Source organism: Macrotis lagotis, chromosome 2 (genome assembly GCF_037893015.1).
Source record: "Macrotis lagotis isolate mMagLag1 chromosome 2, bilby.v1.9.chrom.fasta, whole genome shotgun sequence".
NCBI classification, from domain to species: Eukaryota; Metazoa; Chordata; class Mammalia; order Peramelemorphia; family Peramelidae; genus Macrotis; species Macrotis lagotis.
This window is the reverse complement of record NC_133659.1, coordinates 332,687,669-332,713,237: the sequence shown is the minus strand read 5'-3', so window position 1 is coordinate 332,713,237 and position 25,569 is coordinate 332,687,669. Positions and strand designations below refer to the sequence as shown.

At 41.8% G+C, this 25,569-nt stretch overlaps 1 protein-coding gene across 3 annotated transcripts in view; it reads right to left on the bottom strand.

The window, feature by feature from the left end:
- The window catches only part of TNRC6B (trinucleotide repeat containing adaptor 6B), a 218,834-nt gene that overhangs the window by 149,640 nt on the left and 43,625 nt on the right, over positions 1-25,569 (bottom strand). For 2 of the 3 annotated variants that reach the window (XM_074226984.1, XM_074226992.1), the window contains exon 4: positions 8,243-8,310. The exons of the other annotated variant lie outside the window; for it this stretch is intronic. In XM_074226984.1, the coding sequence (XP_074083085.1) occupies positions 8,243-8,310 (68 nt within the window). The remainder of the gene's footprint in view (positions 1-8,242; positions 8,311-25,569) is intronic. 3 annotated transcript variants of the gene reach the window in all.

The following is a 25,569-nucleotide window of genomic DNA, read 5'->3' as shown; positions in this document are numbered from 1 at the left end:
GCTATTGTCTCCACCACCCACCACATTAGAAGATTTCAGACTATGAAGAATGCCCAAAGGACTGAAATAGTCAAACCTTATATAGTACACTACGGTGCGATCTGTTAAAAAATACAAATCTATTAATAGGCATAACAGTTAAATTCAGCAAACACTCTTAGAAGTGCAGATCTTAGAACCAGAGATGGCTGGGGGGGGGGGGGGGGATGGCCCAAACCCTTCATTTTATATATGAGGAAACTAAGGCTCAGAGAACTGGGGTAACTGACCCAAAATCCCCCAGGAAGTGGGAGACATAGCCAGGCATCCAACCCTGGTCTTGCATCCCCCCATTTGGTGTCTGTCTTCAGCACTGCCAGGGCTTCAGCCGCATGTTCTTCACAGGTTCCTGGAAGGCAGCTCCAGATATCAGTGCTAAGGGACTGCAGTCCACACTGCTAGTCCAAGGTGAATCCAGGATAGAAAGGCAGATGTGGTCCCAGTGCTCCTCTCACTCTACCACGACATCCCTCTACCATAAATGGTTTCAAAGTTTCTCCCCCAATGCAAGATCTACTTACTCCATTCTCAACCCAAGTTCAAAATGTCTGACAGAGTTAGATTCTGAAGCTGAGATCATCAGAGGTAAATATATAGAATAAATTTAACCAGACAAATATTCAATAAGCATCTACTACTAAAGCCAATGATTGGTAAAATTCTAGCTCATATCATTAAAGGGAAGGCTTAGGAATATTTAGAAAAGGAAGCAATTAGCTAGTTTATCAAAAATAACTCATTCCAGACTAACCTCATTTCTTTTTATGTTTTTAAAAAATACTTTGAACAGGGTTACTAGTTTGTTAGATAAGGGGAATGCTGAAGACAAACTACACCCAGATTGAGTAAGTTATATGTTGAAGAGGTTTGTAGTAGGAAAAAAATATAAAGTTTAGGAGTTTGTAACCCAGGGAGGTAAAGACATCCATAGAAAACAATATAACCCACAATTTTACATGATGTATATTCAGAGGGCAACAAAACAAAGGTGCTGAGGGTTTCACAGAGGAAGCTAAATGGCAGGAATTCAACAACCTGGAATAAGGGGGGGAGGATATATGGAAACTCCTTTGGACAAGGGAAAATAAGCAGAGACTAGACAATTTAGGAAACATCCAGTTGAACCTTAGCAAAGAAAGAAAGCAGTGAGGCTGAGAAGGATGTAGACAACCGTGAGGAGCAGCAAAGAAAAACAGATTAGGAGAATGGGTGACTACTATGTCCATGGAAATCAGGGCAAAAGATAGGCAGGTTTCCATGATGAAACACGGTACCAAAGAAATGAGAGGTGGGGAATGGAATTGAGAAAGCAGGGGGCTCTTTGGGCCATTCATGATTAGAATGAAGACAACGCTAAGCAACCAGACTGTGGACATCCCAGAAAATGCTGACATTTCTCTAAAGGATTGTGAAGGGGCCCAGAGGAATCCTCCACAGGACCCCAAACATATCAATGTGGAGTTCAGTCTCCTTGGAAAGAAGGTGGGGGAAGGCTCTGGGTAGAAAAAGAGTGGAGAAACTGAAAAGAACCTGCAATTGTACACATAATCTGTCATCATGAATATGACCAAAGGCCAATGCCTTGGTTATTCCTTACAAGATGAGGAACTGTGTATGCTCACTACCTCATCAATGTTGTTATTCAAGAGAATGGTTCACTTGTTGAAATCAGAAATTTCTTGGGCAAAAAAAAAAAAGTATCCAAACAATGCACATGAATGAGACCAGATCTTGTTTGTGAGGTTTCTCAAGCCCCAAAAGATGAGTTAACTCTTATTTTGTGTTTTTATTTTACTTTTGCAAGGCAATGGAGTTAAAGTGAATCATCCACGGTCACACAGCTAGGTAATTATTAAGTGTCTGGGGCTGCATTTGAACTCAGGTTCTCCTGACTCCAGGGCTGTACTCTATCCACTGCACTACCGGGCTGCCCTAAGGATAAGTTAATTCTTGAAGGAAATAATCAAACTCAACTGCCCTGATCCGATAGGTCACCGCAGTCAAAAACAAGGATATCAGAAAGATTTCAGATGGCATCTATAGTTTCTAAGGAAAGCCCAGTGCCACAAGCTGATGAATAAGTTGGAAAAGATGCCAAAGGCCATGTCCTGAGGAGTCAAAACTTATTCAGAGGTCAAAATAAAAATATTTTTGTCAAAAAAAAAAGCGAGATGAAGAAAAATATGAACCACTCAAAGAAACAATCAGGTTGCTGAGGAAGAGGGTCAAAGGAGACTCTAAGGTATGAAATGAAGGTCATTGGAAGATCAGGAATGGAGAAGGGAGAGAAAAAAAAGAAGGGATTTGCAATTGGAAGAGAGAGGGAAAAGATTGGGAACTGGTAAATGCAAGTATTCACCAGTTTCATTTCTAGTTTTCCAAAACATTTTAAATGGTGCTAGTGAGTCTAGTAAGTCTTTCAAGTCTAACACAATGACCGATCCTGTTTATAGGTGACTGGTAGTAGAGCATATTTCCTTTCAGTTAAGAAATAGAATGGCACATTTTACATTTGCAAATTGTTATGCTGACAATTTTGTTACAATTTAACTACAACGTGGGATATTTTAGGGGAGTATTATGTGCATTGTGTGGGGAGGATTAATGTTATGTCAAAATAAGATATATCAATTCCTGAAAGTGGTTTTTTTTTGAGTTTCAAGATTTTTATTTTGAATTTTACAATTTTCCTGGAAGTATTTTTAAAGACAACAATTTACCTCAAACAAATCAAAAACCTGAAAGTCGCCTTTTGAGATATGTTGTTCATGCCAGACTCTGTTAGGAGACATGACTTACTCCTTAACAAAATGCAGTTATAATAACAAAATACGTAATAGAAGTAGTTGTAACTTTACTTTTCAGATGCAGGCATCGTGTACTTAACTACTCCGTGTTCTTGCTAAATTTAAATGAAAAATAGCAAATTTGCCTACCAACCTGAGTTCAAAATGGAGCACCAATTTCCAGCTGTGGAGATTCCCTTTTTCCTCCAACAAATCCCTGGCTAAGCTTCCTGGTTCACCAAAGTAGAGTCTACACTGATCGTACATAAGAAGCCGATCCCTGGTGATTTTTCAAAGACGCCAGAGAACCAGGTACAAGGAGAGGGGATCCTGGACTGGAATCTAGGAAGCTGGCAAAACAAAGTGGGGGAAAGACTGGTGTTTATGGCCTTGGCTCGAGATATTATGGTGATACTGATCCCCTTCCTTGGGGGTATCTGAACCAACCTCAACTCCCCCCAATGTGAAGAGGTTGAAGCTGACAGCCTCTGAGGTCTCTTCCAGCTCTGATGTTCTGACTAAGTAGTTGAAAACTGGGGGAAAAAACAAAAAGCTTGACAGCAAATGTAAGCTTGCCAGGGGGATGCACCCAACAATGAATGCTGCCTCCCAGGGACAAAATTCTCCCAGGGCTTGAAATTTAAATTCCAGTTAGAAAACACTCTCAAAGTTTGTGTTCTGGGGATAATGATGTAGATGAAGTAATGAATCAGAAATGATTTAGGAATGATTGTATCCATGAAATCTACAAAACTTGATGAAAAGAATAATTTCTGCCTTGAAGAACTAAATTCAAGCTTAAAATGGGATAGAAAGGAAACACAGGTCAACAGAGCAGGACCTAGAGGTGCAGGGGACAAATCGCCAATGAAGAGCTCCTTTTGGGCTAAAGGCACTGCAGAGAGTGGTGCCAAGGGGCCTCTTGGTTCTAAGAGTGGGGAATCTAGAATTGGAGAATGGACTTCAAGAAGAGAGCGATTAGAAGAACCGAACTGGAAAATAAAACAAAAGAAGCAGAAATCAGCCCAAACACTATTGCTGTAGGATCAAAGCTGTTCAGATGGTGTTGGGGGCAGCTACGAGACATCAGTGTAGAGACCCTCAGCCTGCAGGCAAGGAAGACTCAGTTTCCTGAGTTCAAATCCAGGCTCAGACACTTCCGAGCTGAACGACCTGGGAAGTTTGCCTCAGTTTCCTCATCTAGGAATGGCAAACCACTCCAACTTCTCTGTCCGGCAACTCCAAATGAGGTCACAAAGAATTGGACATGACTAAACCACAGCTACATGCTGTAACCCTCAGGAGAAGGGAGGCAGAGGCATTACAGTCTGCTTTTGAACTCCAGTGTCTTGTCCCTGGAAGCAATGGTCCTGGGGGCCTTTCCCTGCCGGGGAAAGTATCTCAGAGGAGGGGGAAGGAGAGAGAAGTAGAAGCCTGTGGAGGTCAGTGTAATCCCAGAGTGCTCAGCCCACCCCCTCACCCCCAGCAGACAAAGTAGAAGACAGAAGCCTGGCCAGTCAGGACTCCCTCTAGGGCAGAGGGGGCTGGGTCCCACCCAGCTCCAGACCCCAGTCCTGGCTCTCACCATCCTTGGCTGGCCTGCCTTGGTTTAGAGGTCACAGGTTACATTTGTGTTACACTGCAATCCCCCATCACCCTCACACACCCTGCCTCATGGGGCCTCTCAAGGCCCCTCATGCACAAGAGAAAATGTGCAAAGAAGTTGGAGGGCACTGAAGGTCCCAGGAGGGAGCTGGAGTCCTGGGTTGAGGCAGGAAGACCCCAGATCAAACCCTCTCTGCACATCTTAACTTAAACGAGCTTGTGAACAAAATAAGTAAATGATGAATACAGGCTTGTGAGCTGGGCTGCTATTGGAGGGACTTGGCAGGACTTTCTGAATAGCTCAAGTTGCTTCCCACAGAAACCCTAGTCTTCCCCGGGCTGCCTCAGTGATACAGGGAGGTTTCAAAGTGCAGGTTGCCATGGCGTCCAAAATGGGGAGGCAGCATAAGGGTGGGGCCGTGCCCTTGACCAATTCTCCACCTACCTCGAAAGGCCTCCTCCAATGAGGATACTGGATTAGGGGACCCCGTGGTTCCAGTTTAGACCTGGTCCATGATCCCTAAGTAGACTGCAGCAGATTAATGACCAGGGATGCTATGCACACAAATAATAAGAGAAGATAGCATCTAGCCAACGTGTTATCCAAAAGGAAAGTGAGCCAACCAGTCATAAGAACAAGGGAAGAAGCACAAAGTTGGGACAAGGCAAAGCCAAAACTCGAGGCCTTTGGGGAGCAGAGCTGAGTAGATGCTCTCAGGAGCATTTCTGGGAGAAGAGGTGGGCACCCCAGGAGGTACTCAGGGCCACGGGCAGAGAGAGGCCCAGGGCTGGGTAGAGGAGAGGCTGGCTGGAGCATTCCGGCTGGAGTGGGTGGGGCCGCCCTTTGAGTTTGGTTTTCCTGTAGAGCTTTAAGTTAGGAAGAGCAGAATTGGAACAGAATTTTATCAGGAAATCAGAGTGAACTCAACTCCCAAATAAGAACTCAAACCACAACAAGCCGAGCCTCCAGCACATGGGGATTCAGATCTGGCTGCATTCTTTCTTCTGAATCATCCTAGTAAAACTTTTGGGACTCCCGGGGTTCCAGGGAGGACTCCCATTCAAATTCTGAAGGGATCCTCCTTAGATAGTGAAATCAGACAAGAAAAGAGCCTCAGGGGATACAATTGTAGACAAAACTATATATAATTAATAGTGTAAACAATCCCTCAAAAGGAGTTAGCCCAAAAGACTTAGCCTAGGAATGAGATTTATTTTACTCAAGAATGGGTGCTGGGCCTGGAGCCAAAAGACCAGGGTTCAAAGTGGCCAACACCTACCAGCCAGCAGACAGAACTAACCTTTTTAGAGGGCTCCTGGCAAAATCACTATAACAATAAACTAGAGAGGACAAGCCAGGGTCTCCACCTACCCTCCGAAGGAGTTTCCCCAACCAAGGAAATCCCAGTCCCTATCTCTAATTTTGCCAAATAATGCCGCCTCTGGTAGAAAGAACAAAAGCTATTAAAAAAACAAATGTTTAAAAACCCACAAAGAAGTCAATTAAAGAATAATCAAGATTCACTAGAGAAATGAAAGTCGTGTCCACCACAATCCATCCAATGCCTAGTTTGATGCCAGGCAAGGAGACCAGACTGGGCTGAGTCCTGGCTCTAGCCATGGAAAAAAGGGTGAACCTTTGTAGCGAGCTAGATGGAGACTTGCTTTTGAAATCACCCCACTCATACATTCAAGAGCTCTTCCTAGCCCACTCCTAACCAAAGAATTGTGGGGTGCCAAACCAAAATCTGGTTCAAAGAATGGCCACCAACTAGCACTGAGAAATCTCTCAGTCTGACCTTCAGGGTCAGACCACATCGAAGCCAATTTTTGTTCCTCCGTTTGGAAAGCTGTATTCCTTCTTACAACTGTGTCTGGGTGTTCTCCATACCATATGATTAAAGCTATAGAGTTTAATGAAGTAATTATGTGGTAATAAACTCAGCTTGCTCGATGTTCGAGAGTAGAGGCCTAATCGGACAGCAATCACAGAAGACAAATACAAAGAAAAACAGTTTGAAAGCAGCAGTTCTCAAATCATAACTGGCCTTTTACATTTTACACAAAACAAATAAAAAGGACTTTTCTGAAGCACAAAAGCAGTGTCCCTCTGCCTTTCCTACCAAACCTTTAATCCCACAAGTGCCATAATACAGGAACATCAATGACAAATGTCCAACAAGGCACAAATCACTCGCTTTTACTTTAAAGAAAAGTCTCTCCTGGTGCACTTCCTCTGGGCAGGCCAATGCAGTCTTTTAATGTACCCCAATCTACTGAGCAGGCCTCACCCCAAGAGGCCAATGGTTCATTCCAGACCTCAGCTGGGTCTCACCTTTATAAGGACTCTTCAGCACTGATCCACAAGCAAACACAACAGTGCTTTGACCCCGTCTCAATTACATAAATATACAATCTGTATAATATTTATAATCCCAGGAAAGTGAGTTACTTTGGAAAAGGGGTCTAGGCCTTACTTTTGGGGATTTTAACAGCCTCAAAGACTTTGATTTTAACATGCACGTAGGGGGAAAATATTAGAGGAAGAAATGGGAATAAGTTGAATATTTCCTCTATCTGCTTTAGTTCTAAAGGGGCTCAATTTTCCCTGTCATCCTTGCTTAGAATTACATTAATTCTATCAAACCATCAGATGCAAGGTCCTACCTAGGTATATCTGACAGGATATGAACAGAATTGGGAATGATTCTGAATGTCATTTAGAAAACTACGCTTGGTTAGAAAATCAAATCAGCTGTGAAGAGATTCAGGTTTCTACTCAAAAGAAAAAGAACCAGTTCCAAAGAATGAATTTTCTATAGAAGTAAACTGTTCCTTTCTTAAAGAGTATCAAAGAAATAATTTTCAGAGAAGAGGACAAAGCTAACCTCCTTGTAGATGAAAAAGACCTCTCTTGAAAGATTTTCAGCAAATTCTACAAATTATGAAAACAATTTAGAGTATCCATTTGAACAAAAACATATGGTGGTAACTTCAGGCCTCTGAAAATAACCTTAACTATTCTTCCAGAAAAATATCAGTTTGGCTGGAGAATTTTTTTTAACAATTTAATTAGGGGAAAACCTTACCCTCTGTTATAGAAAACAGGCCTCCTGTTTTTTCTTATTTTTTTTTGGAGTGTGTAAGGCAATGAGGTTAAGTGACTTGCCCAAGGTCACATAGCTAGTAAGTATCAAGTGTCTGAGGCTGGATTCAAACTCCCAACCTTCCGACTCCAGAGCCAGTCTCTATCCACTGCACCACCTAGCTGTCCCTCTCCTTTTTTCCTAAAACCAAAACATTTCACTAAGACAGAAAGGATGTCAAACACTGCATTAAATGCTCTATAAGAGAAACGGGACTCTTTCTAACACCCATTTCTTTTGGTAACAGTTTTGTTATAGAAACAAAGATTAGCTTTGGCACCTGACTAAATGGAAAAGCGTTTCGGGAAGCGTTCCTTGGGTGGCTGCTTTCCCACAGGCTGTGAAAATGGCAGACTGACTGTTTTCTGTTTCCACCAGTAATCCAAACCAAAGTTCACTGGCTGAGGCTGGAATGCCTGAATCCACGAAGCCTCACCACAGCACCATGCCAGTTCTGGGCAGTCAATTGTGGAGAGAACTCCACTTTCTCACTTCTGCAGGTCAGGAGGCCCATATACACAAATGCCCTCACCAGAGCCATTGGTGAGCACCCGCCAGCACAAATGCCCCACGCAAATGCCCCACCAAACACGCTCTTCAAAGACTTAACGACAGTATTTCAAAAACGTGTCACAAGACTCTTTTACAAAATAAACCATGACTCACTGTTGGCTTTCTTCACCAGGAGGCGGAGTCTTGCCATGCCCTTCCATTACCAAATCTTCATGTCCCACCTGCCAAGGCAAGCATTACAGGTCATGTATTATCACCTCCAAAGTGGGCCAATGCTTCATGTTACAATTAAGTCTGGTCATTTCACTGTATACTTCCTAGAACTGTAGAAACTGGAATGAGAAGGAACCCTAGAGCTAACTGAATCCAACCATTTGCTCATTTTACAGATGAAAACAACTGAGGCACAGAAAGGTGCAATGGCCTATCCAAGGGTCTCTGAACCCCCATAGTTCAACCTCCAGATGCCAGCGGTTCTTGTTCCCTCAAGGCAGCCTCTTCAGGGTGATCAGAGTTCCATGAAAAGTCTGGACCCCAGAAGACATCCTTGGTCAATGATTTGTTTCCCTGAAATATTTTACGAGGTAATAATGAGGAGCTTCCAGAACAGGCGCTCTCCTCAACCTGTGCCTCAGAGACAAGGGGCACCGCTGGGCATCACTGGCAATTCTGAAGGAGAGTCTGGACAGGGCAGAGTGGAAGGAGGGCCCAGGTTCAAGTTCTGCTGCTTCTGTGGATGTGCATCTCCATCTGATCAGGCCTGGTGAAGGTCTCTGCCCCTTGGGCACAATGGCGATCCACAGTGCCACTTTTTGGCTTCCCCCTGTATCCCTTCATTGTCCTTCGGTCAGCAGCAGCCATGATAATTCAGAAATCATGCAGTCTTGGCACGCTGGGAGAACATTCCATGGGCCTGCATCAATGAGCAGCCTGGGGCAGTCCCTGCCCTCCTTCTATGCTATTCTAGGACCTTCCTATGGCTTCCTTTCAGTTTCTGCTGTGGTTGTAGGGAGATGATGAGAACTTCTGTGGACCTATTTTGTATTGTGCTTCTTTTTGGAAATGATCTTCTCTATCATCCATCTGTAGAGCTCGTTCCAAGTATATGCATATACTAATCTACTGAGTTCACCATCCTGCACACCATGCATTCCCAGATGACCCAAGAGGACTGGATTCCTCTGCCTTGGAGGGTGCTGACACTTCCAGATTTGTGACCCTGCCAGGACTGGTCATGGAGGCTCTGTCAGGTTATGGGACATGAAGTCTGAAGAGGGTCTGCCACGCTTACTATGGGATGTGGTAACGGGGATCCTTTAGTCTCCTCACTGCAAGAACTTCAGCATCATTTTCTACAAGAGCTCCACCCAAACCATCTTTTGACCTCTTTTCCATTTCCAACAGTTTCTCTGACTAGGTCGGGTTGAAGCTCTTGCACCTGTTTGGTGTCTTCTCCTTTGTTCTCCCTTCTAATAATCTGAAGCTGATCTTTATTGGCCAATTGTTCTCTATGACTTCTGCATCAAGAACCAGTACGTTCTTGCCTATGACAGCCCATCTCCTTTCTCTCTGTGATGGCTGTTCTGGGCTCAACACATCCCTTGGTCTTGCTCTCTTGCAGGAGTCAAGTTCTCCTGACCTGGGAGCTTCTCTTCACCAAAAGGCCCTCAACCCTGAGCCTCCTTTTGGATTTTGTCCCCCTCTACCCCATGTGTGGATCCAAGCAGCCACTGCCTAGAGCAGAAGTCCGTCAACTTTCAGTGTTCCTAGACCCAAGCACAGGAGAGCCTCCCAACAATCCTGTAGACTGGAGGAAAGACCATGGGGCTGACCAAGCCTCCTATGGTGGAGGAAGCTGACCCAGAGACATTCAGATCGACCCTGGGTCACCCAGCTGAGAAGCAGCAGAGCAAGGTCAGCCTTCCACCGCCAAGCTATTGTTTCTACGTGTTTCTGTTTCTTGTTGATCTCCTTTCCTATTTTTACTGGCATCAGAGTTTGGTGACCACACCCAGCAAAGTTAAAGGCTTGGTGATTCTGGGTCCTGATGGTCATGTTTTTCCCACTATTCCCCTTGAGATTCTTGACTTTGAGTCTACCAAATGAATTTTGTAGTCATTGTGCTTAATTCTAAAGAGAATCCCTTGAGGAAATCTGATTGGCAGAGCACTCAATCTGTCACTTAATTTTGGTCACATGGCCATTTTCTTTATATTGGAATGCTCTAACCATCATCAGTAAATCCACGAATTTTAATGTTTTTATTTCTGTTATACACAGAAATATGTATGCGCATAATATGTTTTATGTACATCTTAAGTTCCTTTGTCGATGGACTTTCAAATTTCTTATAAATTTTGTGGTAATTTTGAATAAGATTCAGAAAAATCACTAAACTATGTATATCCTTCTTGACCCAGAGATACTGCTACTATGTCTACACCCCACGGAGACCAAAGGAAAAAGGAAACAGACCCATGGATACACAAATATTTACAGCAGATCTATCTTGTGGTGGCAAAGAACTAGAAACTAAGGCAGTGCCCCATCAGTCAAGAAATGGAAGAACAAATTATGAAATCCAATTGTACTGAAACACTGCTGTGCCTTAAAGAAATGAAGAGGGGGAAGATTTCTGAGAAACCTGGGAAGACTTGTCTGAACTGATACAGAGGACAGAGATCATCCAGACAGTGGCGGACTAGCCCTTATAAACAAAGAATGGAGAAAAGGGCACTCTCATCTACTCCAGTTTGCATTTCATTATCCATCAGAACCAGTCAAAGCCAGAGTGGGTCCAAACCTTCTCTCCCAAAGTCTTCCACGGTACCCTCACCTGCCACATTTACACACTCCCATCACTTCCTTCAGGGTTCTGTCTCCAAGACAAGGTCAGCCCTCCATCTCCTTCCCCGAGGATCTCTGCACATCTCTCTTCAGTCTGAGCTCTCCTGCTGGCTATCTGGGACAATGCTCAGTCTCCATCAACTGCCCCACAAAGGCTCTGTCTTCCCCAGCAGCTTGACACTGTCTCTGTGCAGATGATTCCAATGTGTAGAGGGGCCAAGCTGAAGTTACTAAAGTGCAGATCTGACCTTGGTCCAGCTCCCACCCCAGGTGATGTTCTGGCCACTGCAGAATCAAACACCAAACCCTCTACTGTGCATAAAAGGTCTTTCTAAGTTGGTCCCTTTTGGTCCATACACCCCCTACAGATACTCTGTGCAACAGGAAACTGGCCTGCAGGCCATCGCCCTCATCCATTCTCTGTCTTCCAAGCTTTTGGCCCTCCTGATTGGCACGCCCCCCCCCCCAATCTCAGCCTCTTGCAATCTTGGGAATTCCTTCAAGATTCAGTTTCAGCTCCCCTTCTCCACGAACAGGGCTGGCCTGATCATCTCCTCTCATATAAGCATTTTCTATGTCCTTATGCATGCACAAGTTGCCTTCCCACCTGTTAGAATATAAACTCTTTGAGGGAAAGGGCTGTTGGACTTTTGCCTCTATTGCCAGAGTTCAATATATATATATAAGACTTTGGTCATACTAAAGATGTAGTCTCAAGTCTGTATTTGGGGTAGGTTTTTTTTTTTTAAATTTTACATGAGTAAGTGCTATGTTCAACCATGTCATCCTAAATGATGTGATGCTAAGGGGGTGGAAAATTACACAGTCTGCTATGTTTCCTCAATGGAAATGTATTCCAAGTGTTCTGATAAAAGAGAGGTGTGGTCTCAGGGCTTCTGAATCAAAGACAAAAAAATTACTCAAAAGAGGGATAAGACACTCTTAAGAATTAATTTCTGATAACAAAATTGTGAGTGATTCAACAAAAGTAATGAACAAGGATAGAAGGAAAGTGGTTGAATAAGGTAAAAGATCTTTGTATCAAATATCTTTGATGAGAAAGAGTTATATCCCAAATATACATAGCAACACATACACCTGGGATATCCTCCAGTAGACAAGTGCTTAAAAGATATAAACAATTCTCAAAAGAAGCATGACAAACTATTAAAAACCATATAGAATATAACTCACTAATATTAAGAGAAATACAAATCAAAACAACTTTAGGGTTTCACCTTATCCCCCAGTCTATGATCAAGATGACCAAAGATGTAAAGAGTCAAGATTGGCTGGTTGGTGGAAAGGGGACACACTCACATATTGGTGAAGGAAATATAAATTAACCTAACCATTCTGCAAAATAATTTGAAGTTATACTAAGAAAATGACTAAAATGAACTGAGGCACAATTCCAAAGTGTCCAATGATAAAAATAAAGTTATGCTAGAAAAGATAGAAAGATGATGGAAAGAAAGAAAAGGAAAAAAGAAAGAAAAATATTTAAAGCAGCACTTTTTCTAGTAGCCAAGAACTGGAAAAAAGATTAAGGTTGAGAACCCACAGGGGGACCCAGTGAGGCAGGTTCTCCTACTCAAGGTAACCTAGAAAAGAGCAGAAAGGCTCTGCTCTCCGGGGTTGGAGGGGCAGCCGGCCAGAGGGGTGGCCCCACCAGGGCAAAAGAACTTCAGCCTTCCAGAGGCAGCCCCAGGGCACTGGGAGCCCCCAGGGCATGAGCCCATTGAACCTAGTGAGGGGAGGGAGGACAGAGCCTCACACACTGAGACCCTTGTGGGAATGACCCAAAATCTCAGGAAGCACCCCAAAACCAGGCTCAAGCTGGGAAAACGAGTAAGCAAAGAAACAAGAGGAATACCATTGAGAAATATTTTGCATATGAGCCCAAGAAAGATCAAAATACTCAGTCTGAAGATAAGGAAGCACAAGCTCCTGCATCTAAAGACTCCAAGAAAAACAGAAATTGGGCACAGGATGTGTGACACAGCTCAAAAAAGACTTTGAAAATCAAATGAGGGAGTTAGAATGAAAACTGGGAAAAGAATTGAGAGAGATGCAGGAAAAACATGAAAATGAAGTCAGCAGCCTAGTCAAGGAAATCCAAACAAAATGCTGAAGAAAATAGCATGCTAAAAACCAGCTTAGGTCAAATGGGTAAGACAGCTCAAAAAGTTATTGAGGAGAAGAATGCTTTAAAAAGCAAAACTGGCCAGATGGAAAAAGAGGTAAGAAAACTCTGAGGAGAACAAATCCTTCAGACAAAGAATAGAACTCAGGGAGATTGATGAATTTACGAGAAACCAGGACTCAATACTTCAAAACTAAAAAATGAAAAATTAGAAGAAAATGTGAAACATCTCATTGAAAAAACAACTTAGGAAAGATAATTTAAAAATTATTGGAATACCTGAAATTCATGATCAGGGACATCATTTTCAAGGAATTACTACAGGAAAATTACCCTGATATTCTAGAAGCAGAGGGCAAAATAGAAATGGAGAGAATCCACCGATCCCCCAGAGAAAGAGATCCCAAAAAAACAACTCCTAGGAATGTTATAGCCAAGTTCCAGAACTCCCAAGTCAAAGAGAAAATATTACAAGCAGCCAGAAGGACACAGTTCAAATATCGTGGAGCTGTAGTCAGGATCACACAGGACTTAGCAGCAACTACAATGGAAGCTTGTAGGGCTTGGAATATAATATACTGGAAGGCAAAAGAGCTTAGAATGCAGCCAAGAATCAACTACCCAGCGAGGCTGAATGTCCTCTTCCAGGGAAAAAGATGGACTTTCAATGAACCAGAGGAATTTCAAATGTTCCTGTTGGAATGGCCAGAGCTGAACAAAAGGTTTGATCAGATACAGCACTCAGGTGAAACATGGAGATTGGAGGAGAGGGGGAAAATATGAGGGATTTGATGATGAACTGCATGTATTCCAGCATAGAAAAATGACACTGATAATACTCATATGAACCTTCTCAGTTAATAGAGCAGGTAGAGGGAGCTTTTATAGTTGAGGCACAGGAGAAAGCTGAATTTGAAGATAAAATATGGTGTAAAAATGGAGTCAATAGAAAAAGGGAATTGTAATGGGAAAAAGAAAAAGGAGAGGGGGAATAGGCCAAGGTATTTCATATAATAAGATTTTTCTTTATTACAATGAGCTACTGCAAAGATATGGAAGGCGGAAGGCAAGGGGGAATGAGGGCAATCTTTGCTCTCATCAGAGGTGGTTAAGAGAGGAAACAGCATATATACTCAATGGGGTATAGGCATCTGGAGTAAGAAGGAGGGGGGGGACAGAGGGAAGGGGGGGGTGATGTGAGTGATGGAGGAGAGGATGGACCATGGGGGGAGAGTGGTCAAGATATAACACATTTTCTTTTTTACTTCTTGCAAGGGGCTGGAATTGGAAGGCCTGTCTGGGACCATAGGGCCAGGTGGATGCTGCCTAAGGGGTGGTATGGGGGCTCAGGGCTTCTTGGCCCCAGGACCAGGGATCTGTCTGCTGCGCCACTAAGCTATCCTACAGCAGAGTCAGAGTGAAAGGAGAGAGAAAATATAGTACATGGTAGTGGAGAAATACAAAAGGAGGGAGTTGTGATCAGCAATGGCAATGGTGGAAAAATATGGAAGTAACTTTTGTGATGGATTTATCATAAAGAATGTGATCCACCCATGACAGAGTTGCTGGTGTTGGAACAAAGACTCAAGCACATTTTTTATTATTATTATTATTATTTTGGGGGGGGTGCAGGGCAAATGGGGCTGGGTGGCCTGCCTGGGGCTACATAGCAGGGTGATCATTGGGTGTCTAAGGCCAGATTTGGACCCGGGTGCTCCTGGCTCAAGGGCCAATGCTCTGTCCACCACCCAGCCACCCCTACTATTATTACTATTTTAATTTATGTTGTCTTTTTTTTTTTTTGGTTTTTGCAAAGCAGTGGGGTTCGGGTGGCTTGCATGTCACACAGCTGGGTGATTGTTGGGTGTACGGGGCCAGATGTGGGCTAGGGTGCTCATGGCTCCAGGGCTGGTGCTCCATTCATTGCGCCACCTAGCCATACCTACAATTATTACTATTATTTTTTTTAATTTTAATTTGTTTCTCTCACCTTTACTTTATCGCTCAAGCAAGTCTATATTTATGGGGGGCAAGGGGTTATTTCATTTACTCTTAAACAAGAATATTTTATTAATGTAAAAAACATTATTTGTACAAAATGAGAATAAATATTAAATAAAAAAAGATAAAGTCCATAGATGTGGTGCATGAATATCAGTCAGTCAATTAATTTTTTTGTTTTAATTTAATTCTGCTGAGCAGAGCATTCCAATACCTAAGGGAAGCCCAGGGCCCCACTAAGAGGGAATGCAATTGGACAAGGCTGGCAGGGCTTCTGTTATGTCTTGATGATCCTGCACTTAGAAAGAGAAAAGAAGGGAGAGAAAAAGGAAAGAAGGTTAGGAAGGAGGATCTCACCAAATACAAGACCAGGAGAGGAGAGGGAGGCAGCTGATGTTCTAGTCTCACTCTCATCTGAATGGTTCAAGAAGGAAAGAATACACATGTGCGCATATACACACATGTACCACACACATACACACACATCACACACCCCCAGCCACCACACCAGCCACTCACCCATTACACACACATACACCCATCACACACCCCTATCACACACTACACACACACACCCATCACACATACCACACATACATCACACACATGCACCCACACCCCCACATACCACACACAGCCACCCATCACACACATATACACCACACACACACACACACACACACACACACACACAGGTTGAGTATAGAAATACATTTTGCTCAACAGGGAAACAAAATGGTAAAGGCAGGAGGAGAGATTAAGGAAAGAATCAGTCCTAAGTAAAATGGATTCTAACTAAGAGTTTCAAAAATTTATCTGTTTTTGAGGTATTAAAGGATGAGGAATTGATAGAGTACCCATGAAATGTGGAGGAGCTAAACAAGTTTTGGTACACAATCTGAATGAATACTATTATTCTGGAAGAAATGATGAAGGGGATGGTTTCAGAGAAACCTTGGCAGATTTATATGAATTGATACAAAGTGAAGAAAAGAAATCCAACTTTATATTTTTTTATATTTTTTTTTAGGTTTTTTGCAAGGCAAATGGGGTTAAGTGGCTTGCCCAAGGCCATACAGCTAGATCATTATTAAGTGTCTGAGACCAGATTTGAACCCAGCTACTCCTTACTCCAGGGCCAGTGCTTTATCCACTGCGCAGAAAAGAGATCCAGAGAACAATTTCAATGGTATAAAATTTCTATAATGATATTAAAAGATATATGAACATATTTGAAAAATTTAGGGACTTTGGTCAGTGTATTGACCAACCAAGATTCCAGAGAACTCAATGCTGCCTTCTTTCTGATGGAAAGTTGATGGATTCAAGACAGAAGGAAGACTAAGGCACATTTTCTTCTTTATCTTTTTATAGGCAAAGGTATTGTAAGAATTGGTTTTCATCACTATACATATTTTATTGGGTTTTGTTTTCCTGTCTTCTCAGTGGGTTGGAGGGAATGGGAGTAGGGAAAGAATTAAGAACTGGAAATAAACTGAATGAAGGAAGAAAGAAGGGCAAAAGGGAAGACAGGAAGAAAAGAAGGGAAGGAAGAGAGAGAGAATGGAGAAAGGGGAGATAGAAGAGAAAGAAAAAAGAAGGAAGAAACAAAGGAAGAAAGGTAGAAAGGTAAAGGACTCAGTATAGAATCAACAGAAGTTTTTGGAGCTGGTCAATGCATAAATTTGTCTTGACTATACATATTTATAACAGTTTATTCTTCTTTCATTCTCAATTTGGGAGGAGATTATTATGGGAGGGAGAGAAGGACTTTTTGATTGGAAAAATATACATAAATAATTAAAAAGAAAACTTGTATTAGTCCAGGTGAGAAGTGCTGAAGGCCTGTAATAGGATTTGAGCTGTATGAGTAATGAGAAGAGGATGGATAAAAAAAAATACTGTGGGGGGGGGTGGAGGGAGGGAATTAAGATTAGGGGGAAAATTGTAAAACTCAAAATAAATAAAATCTTTTAAAAATAAAAAAATATTGTGAGGGCAGCTAGGTGGTGCAGTGGACAAAACACCGGCCCTGGAGTCAGGAGGACCTGAGTTCAAATTCAGCCTCAGACACTTAATAATTGTCTAGTTGTGTGACCTTCGGCAAGTCACTTAATTCCACTGCCCTAAATAAACAAAAAACTAAAAAGAAACTACTGTGAAGACAGAAACATCAAAATTTGACAAAAAACTGGTGATGTGAAATGAATTAGCTAAGGAGTCACAGAGGATGGCCAAATTTTAAGCCTACTTGTGTTGCTATGAGCAGAATGGTGATGATGGTCTTCATGGCAAAGGCCAGGAAGAGGCAAAGATTTTCAAGGAAAGCTCCTGAGCTGTGTTTTGGACATATTGGGTTTGAGAAGCCCATAAATCATCCATGAATAAGCACTACAAGAAATTTTGGAAGGCTTCTGTGACACAAAGTAAAGTAGGCACAATTGGGAAAAGAATGAAGACGGACTGCACTGATGTAAATTGGAAAGAATAAGAACAAAACAGCTGACATGGATTCCTGTGGAATTCGAGGAAACTTGGTCCAGGTGGGCAAAGCATTCCTAATACTGGAGGGCTCAGTCCTGCTAAATTGTCTCTTTTTAACATATTGGTAATGAGGTGTGATTCTCAAGGAGAATAAAAAGGGAAATACTGAGAAATGTAAGCAAGGTGAAAATGAAAAGATATTAAAGAAAAAGATTTCAAAACAAAAAAAAATTGTGAATAAACAAGAAAAGCGGGAAATGTATAAAGATCCAAACAGCTAAGCTGTTATCAATGAGCTCATATGACAAAATAAAACATACTTTAGAGGATGAAATGAGCAAGAAAAAGGATGATGATAATAAGAATTAATTAAATAATTAAATAATTAATTAGATTGGTGGCACAGTAGATAGAGCCTTGGCTTTGCAGTCAAGGGGACCTGAGTTCAACTCCAACCTTAGACACTTAATACTTGCGTAGTTGTGTGATCTTGGTCAAGTCACTTAATCCCATTGTCTTGCAATGATGAATCCAAAAAACCCAGGGAAAAAAAAATGAATGAACTTATAAGAACATCATCAGGAAAGTCAAAAGGCAGAACAAGTTGAAGCTTGTAAAAAACAAAACAAAACAATAAAGGCAAAGCAAAGAACTATTCTTGAAACAAGAACACAAAGCCGGGGAGAGGACTGCTGTTTGGGCAATTGATGTATGTTGTAGAGAAGAGACTAAGCTGTAAACTGAAATGAATGGAACAAAAACTATGAAATTACAGGTAACTGAAGCCCAAGAAAAGGGAGGAAGGGAGAACACTTCCCTAACCTGCCTGAATCTGAAGATTCCATTGCCAAATTGGTGTCAATCTCTCTGAGGAATTAGGAAGACTGAAAGAAGTGCTGTAAGATAGGAAACAGAATCAGGAAGGAAAAGAACATGGGTTCCCCAACCACAATAAGCTAAAGGAAAACCACACCAAAAGCCATTAGCCATCCAACTGAGGCAATGACCAAACTTGATTCTACCAGGCTGATGACAAAACCTCTCTGGCTTAGCAGAAAGGGGGGCTGCAGTTACCGGCTAAGTGACAAGGACTATATGGGGGATTCAGGCCAACCTCCTTTCCTCAAGAAGCTTCTGCTCACCAGGCAAGGCAAGAACAAGACAGAGAGGCCAGGGAGGAAGCTTCCCTTTACAGGAACAAGAACAGAGAGTTCAACTGATTTCTGTTCTCAGAGCAAACCATGGAAAGCAAAGGCAGGGCTGGTGGGAAGGGGTTGAGTTCTATGCAGGATGTCAACCTGTTCCACCCTTTTCTAGTTATCCGAGATCCTGGGGATGGGACATTATTGAGAAGTGATTTAAAAAAAAAAACCAAAAATCTAATTTTCAAAAGGGAAAACAATTTTTAAATCTAAGTGCTTCAAATGATAGACTAGATTACTTCTGAGAGAATTCTAAAGAGGACTGTTCAATATATATGGTTTCTATGCATTTAGAAAGAATGGTAGCCCTGGGAATAGGCATGAGGTCACACTAAGAACAAGGCAGGTCAGACAGCTCTAACCAACTTTTTCGATCAAATATACCAAATTTGTTTCCTACTGACCTCAAGGACTGTGTAAGTCTGTCTTCTCTCTTCACTCAGACCTCCAACTCTTGTATTTGTTGAATTGATCTTTGCCCTTGGGCCTCAGAAGGGAGCTGTTCCCAGAGGTTCCACTATTGGGCTCCTCTCTTTTCTCTGTATTTTCTCCTTCGGGAATCTGATGTCTAAACACCTACATTTAGCTCTGTAGAGATGCCTTCCAAAGCTGTCACTCAATTGAGAGCCTCTCACCATGGCCCCAGGTCTACATTCCATCCCCTCAACATAGCATCCTCGCCTGTCCCTTTTGGGTCCTCTATTTCTTCTTTCAATGGTGCCTTCTTTCGCCCAGATTTCCCCTGTCTGAAACCTTGGCATAACCTCTGATACTTTATTCTCCTCTGACCTCTCAGAGTCAATCCAGTTACCAGATACTTTCAATTTCACACCAATCTCTCTCACAATTCTCCACATCTTGGTGGTGCCACATTGGATACAAGTTTAAAAAAAAAATGGAATCACCCAGAGTACCAGAAGCAGAATGTGCTGTGGCCAAAAGAAACCGGAGTCCTAGGCAGCTGGGTGGACTGGTAAAAGGGGTAGATCCATGTGAACCCTTCATGAAGTTTGATCACACCCCTTCTCTTCTGCTGCAAGGAGGAAGGGGTGGGCTGTTGTGGAATAACAGACTTTTGTGACCCTGGTCTGACAAGTTATTTTTTGACCAGGGGTAAGGACACTGTGGAAGTGAGGAGCTTCATTCAACTCTTGCCTGGCCTCCCACAACATCAGTTAGGAATCTTTCAGGCAAGGACACTTTGGGGCAGACCCAGGACAATTTGGGCTTTTCTCTGACTCAGCTGGAGACCACTGGGAAAGAACAGGCTAAAAGCAAGTTTTAGAACCTTGGGCTGACACAACTTCTTGCTGAAAGCCTAATCCTCGCAAACACTCTTCACTTCAGGTCTCACCTTGCCAGCCTCACTCCCTGATCCCCCCCCCCCTTGCTGAGAGGCATGGGCCACCCCTGCTGCCCGCCCTGGGGGCTGTAACCCTCAAGCTGGTCCTGCTTGGTCCTCTTCCCCGCCCCTCCCAACCTGTTCTGCAGACACCCCCCCCCCAAGTCATTCTAAAACACAGGTATAAATATGTCACTCCTCTGTTCAAAGACCTTCAACAATCCCCTGTGCCATTTAAAAAAGGAAAGTCCCCTTCCAGCTGCTCCTCTGGAGACACAGCTCTAGACATTCTTCTGCATAAACATCATCACAGAAATGGAAACAAACTACAGCACTTCAGTGATCTTAATCATTTCAGAAATCTAAATTATTTTTATAAATTATTTCTGTTTAAACTTATAAAAACTAAACACAAAAACATAGCTTTTGAATTGATGAGTACTACCCCTGTGGCCCAGCATTGTGGGGTGGCATAAGGAGATTCCCAAGTTAGACCTAGGGCTTTGCCCCCGACTACTAAACAGTCAACTAGTGTCTCTTCATTACCAAGAATACTTATACTCTTCATTTTAGATAAGTATTCTTTATTTAGATAAATATTTTAAGGAAAGGTCCATTTATGTGATTTTTTAAAAGATTAAAATTATTTAGTATTTTATTTTCCCCATTTACATGTAAAAACTATTTTTAATGTTCATTTTAAAACTTTGAGTTCCAATTCTCTCCCTTCCTTCCCATCCCCCATTGAGAAAGTAAACAATTTGATATAGGTTAGAAATGTGTAGTCACAGAAAGTATTTCCATAACAGTCATGCTGTGAAACAAAACAGACTCCACCCCACCCAAAAAACCTCAAGAAAAAAAATGTAAAAAACCAAAGTAACTTTGATCTGTCTTTCTCTGAGGATGAATTGCATTTTTCAACAGAAGTCCTTTCGAGTTTTCTTGAGTCATTGTTTTATTGAGAAAAATTAAGCTATTCACAGCTGATCATAATACAATATTGCTGTTACTGTGTACACTTTTCATCAGCTCACAGAAACCCTTTTCGGGTTTTGTTTTGTTTTTTGAGAGCATTGTGCTCCTTATTTCTTATAGCAGAAGAGCATCTCATTATAATCAGTCGCCACCATTCACCTGATGGGCATCTCCTCAATTCCCAATTCCCTGCCACCAGAAAGGAGTTGCCACAAAGATCCTTTTCCTTTTTGTTTTTCATCTCTTTTGGAATACAGACCCAGAAGGGACATTGCCAAGTCAAAAGGCACACATGGTCTTAGAGCCCTTTGGGCATTGCTCTACAGAATGGCTAAGTCAACTCACAACTCTGTCAACAGTATATTGATGTCTTGTTTTCCTGCCATCCCTCCAATATTTCCCTTTTCCTTCCTATTAGCCAATCTAAGTATAAGGTAATACTTCAGAATTATGTTAATTTGCATTTATCTAATCAATAGTGAGTTACAACATTTTTATATGGCTAGAGACAGCACCGATAACCTTATCTGAAAACTGTTCTTATCTTTTGATCATTCATCAATTGGGGAATGGCTCTTATTTTTGTAAATTTGACTCAGTTCTAATATGTTTGAGAAACGAGGTCTTTACTGGAGAAACTTCAAAATTTTTTTCCAGTTACTATTGCTAAATGAATTTCCCTCCATCCTATCCTCCTGCCTCATTTATTACATTTTCTCTCTTCTTACACCCTGTCCCTCCTCAAAAGACTTTTGTTTCCGATTCCCACATTTCCCAATGTGCCTTCCCTTTTATCCTTCCCCCTCTCCCCCAAACATACCTTATCCTCTTTTCCTCCTTTCTTGAAGGGTGGATTTCTATGCCCAACTGAGTGTGTATATTATTCCTTCTTTGAGCCAATTCTGATGACAGTAAGGTTCACTCACTGCCCCTAATCTTCCCCCCCCTTCACTCCACTATAAAAGCTTTTTATTGCCTGTTTTATGTGATAATTCACCTCTTTCTACCTCTCCCTTTCCCTTTCTCCCAATACATTCCTCTCTCACCCTTTAATTTTATTTTTTGGATATCAATTCTTCATATTCAACCTGTGTTTCTCTTCTCTCTCTCTCTCTCTTTCTCTCTCCCCCTCCCTCCCCATATATGTGTATGTGTCTATGTGTGTGTATATACACACAGAGTCACAGATGACAGATACAGATACTCCTCCCAATTTTCCTAATAAGAACATTCTCATGAGTTACCCTATTTTCATCTATGTGGAAATAAAAATAGTTCAATATCATTAAGTCCCTTATGATTTCCCTTTCCTGTTTATCTTTTTTGTTCTCCTCTTGAGACTCACATTTGAAGATCAAATTTCCTGATCAAATTTCCTGTTCAGTTTTGATCTTTTCATCAGCAAAGTTTGAAAGTCCCCTATTTCATTCGGTGTCCATCTTTCACACTGAAAAGAGTATGCTCAGTTTTGCAAAGTAGTTGATTCTTGGTTGCAATCCAAGCTCTTTAGCCTTCTGGAATATCTATGATCTTTTAATGTAGAAAAGCTGCTAAATCCTGACTGTGACTCCATGTACTCGAATTGTTTCTTTCTGGCTGCTTGCAATATTTTCTCCTTGACCTGGGAGTTCTGAAATTTGACTATAATCTTCCTACAGTTTTCATTTGGGGACCTCTTTCAGGGGTGACCAGTGGATTCTTTCAATTTCTATTTTCCCCTCTGGTTCGAAAATATCAGGGCAGTTTTTCCTTGATCACTTCTTGAAAGATGATGTCTTGGCTCTTTTTTTGATCAGGGTTTTCGGGTATTCCAATAATTTTAAAATTATCTCTCCTGGATCTATTTTCCAGGTCAGTTGCTTTTCCCATGAAATATCTTACACTGTGCTCTATTTTTTCATTCTTTTGGTTTTGCTTTATTGTTTCTTGATCTCTTATAAAGTCTTTAGCTTCAATTTGCTCAATTATACTTTTTTCTGTATTTTTTACTGGGGATAATCAATTCTAATTGAAGGAATTATTTTCTTTAATTTTTATTTTTTTAAACTTAAACATAAGGGAAAAAATCATTGTCATGTGTGCAGCAAAACATTAGAGAGAAATCATAATATAAAGCAAACATTTCCATTTCAAGAAAGCCTATATAATAAATACCACACATTGTGTTCAAAATTGTCCAACTTTTCTTTGTTTCCTTGAGCATTTTCTTCTCTTTTTTTAGGTTTTTTTTTTGCAAGGCCATGGGGTTAAGTGGCTTGCCCAAGGCCACATAGCTATGTAATTAATAAGTGTCTGAGGCCACATTTGAATTCAGGTCCTCCTGACACCAGGGCCGGTACTCTATCCACCATGCCACCTAGCCACTCCGAGCATTTTCTTCTTTTCTCTGCTGTGCACTGTTCATATTTTTCTCTCCTACCCTCTCCAGGAAGGCCACAATTAGGTGTGGATATATACATACATATGCACAGACATGTTTTATGTATTTACACACACATATTATCCATATAGCCATACACATATACATATATAGATCATATATGTACAATTTTATGCTATACAGATATACACACAAACCACTTACATACACAAACATATTCATAAAAAGCTATATATCTGATTTGTGTATATTTCTCATTTTTATAGTACTTCCTGAAAGCGACCTATCCTCTCTCCTCTGCTCTATTTCTACTCACTGTCTTTCCTCCTGTTAGGAATTATTTTCTTCAGTGAGCTTTTTGTTCCATTTATATTTTTTTAAGGAGTTTTTTCCTTCAGTGAATTTTTGTGCCTTTTTCCATTTGGCAAATTCTGCTTTTTAAGGCATTCTTCTTGTTGGCTTTTTGGATCTCTTTTACCATTTGATCTAGGATGTGTTATTTTCTTCAGAATTTTTTTGTGTCTCCTTTATCAAGCTAATGAGCGTTTTTCATGACTTTCTTGCATCACTCTCATTTCTCCTCCCTGTTTTTCCTCTACCTCTCTTATCTGATTTTCAAAATCCTTTCTGAGCTCTTCAGAGGTCTCAGAACAATTCACATTTTTCTTGGAGGATTTCGATGTAGGAGTTTTAGCTTTGCTATCTTCTTCTGAGTTTGTCTTTTGAACTTCTTGTCACCACAATAACTTTCTATGGTCAGATTTTTTTCCTGTTGTTTGCTCATTTCCCCATCTTATGACTTCATTTTAACTTTCTGTTAAAGTGGGGCTCTGCTCCAAGATGAAGGGTGTACTGCCCAACCTTCTGGGGTTTTGTGTAGCTGTTTTTAGTCATTCTTCTGGGGATGTGCAAGTTTTTGGTTCTTCCAAGGTGTATGCTCTGCAGAGAGCTGCTCCCTCCTCTCCCAGCCTGTGCTCTCGTCCTGAGCAGTCACAAGCACTCCTTCCTGCCCTCTTTCTACGGTGGCCCAAGCTCTGGTGCACTAGCGTTTCCTCCTCCTTGTCCTGGGACTGGACCAGGATCCAACGATAGGCAGAGCAACAGCCTCCTGCCTAAGTGCTAGCCCACAGTCCACCACCCATTTCCTTTTGAGCTACCGTTTGATCCCTTTACTGTCTATGTTACCACAGCAGTTTCAGTGGCTCCAAGGCCTGCTCCTGGTCTGTGGGGGGTGGGGGTGACCTTCTAAGCTGTCTTGGGCTGGAAAATTGCTTCACTCCATTGTTTCTGTGGTTCTTTTTCTTTAGAACTTGTTTAGAGCCATTACTTAAAGGAGTGGGGAGAGTCCCTGCCTATACTCTGCAACCTCGGCTCTGCCTCCATGACTACATTTAGTCAAAGATTTTTTTCTGCAATCTTTAAGAAAATCACATGATTTTGGTTGTTTTTATTATTAACAGGCTGTACTTTGTGATACCACAGCCAAAACATTCATCTGATGGTAGGTGGAGCTAGGGAAAGCAGTGCCCACAAGGCACCATTTTGAGAACCTGTAGTCCACTGTGTGCATGTGGTCATGTTCACAGTCATGCTCCACACAAGGGAGAATGACCAACGTGGCAAAGGGTCCCCAGCTCAGCCCAGGGGAAGACTGTCCCAAAAGAGGTTAGGAAGCAACTGCGCAAAAGAGGGAGGATGGAATTCTGAATGACAGAGAGGGACAAGGAGGCAAGTTTCAGCTGGATGAAAGAATGAAGTTCCCTGGAGTCTGAGCTGTCCAAAGAGCAGAATGGGTTCCTGGGGTGATAATGGTTCCAATTGAGATCGTCAAACAAAGTTGCATGGAAGAGTCCTTTCTGGAGACCTTAGAGAGGGGGCTTCGGTCAGGCAGAGGCCAGACCAGATGATGGCCTTGAAGGCCTCTTCTACCCCTGAGATTCTTCTTCATCGATTTCCTAATATGAAACTCATCTTTCTAATAAAAACTGGCTAGAGTGAGTATCTTTCTTGAATATATTGCCATAGCCTCCTTGCTACTTTTGCTTTTTTTTCTTTGTTAATTGAAAAACTAGGGTACAATAGTGATTTTCTATATTTATT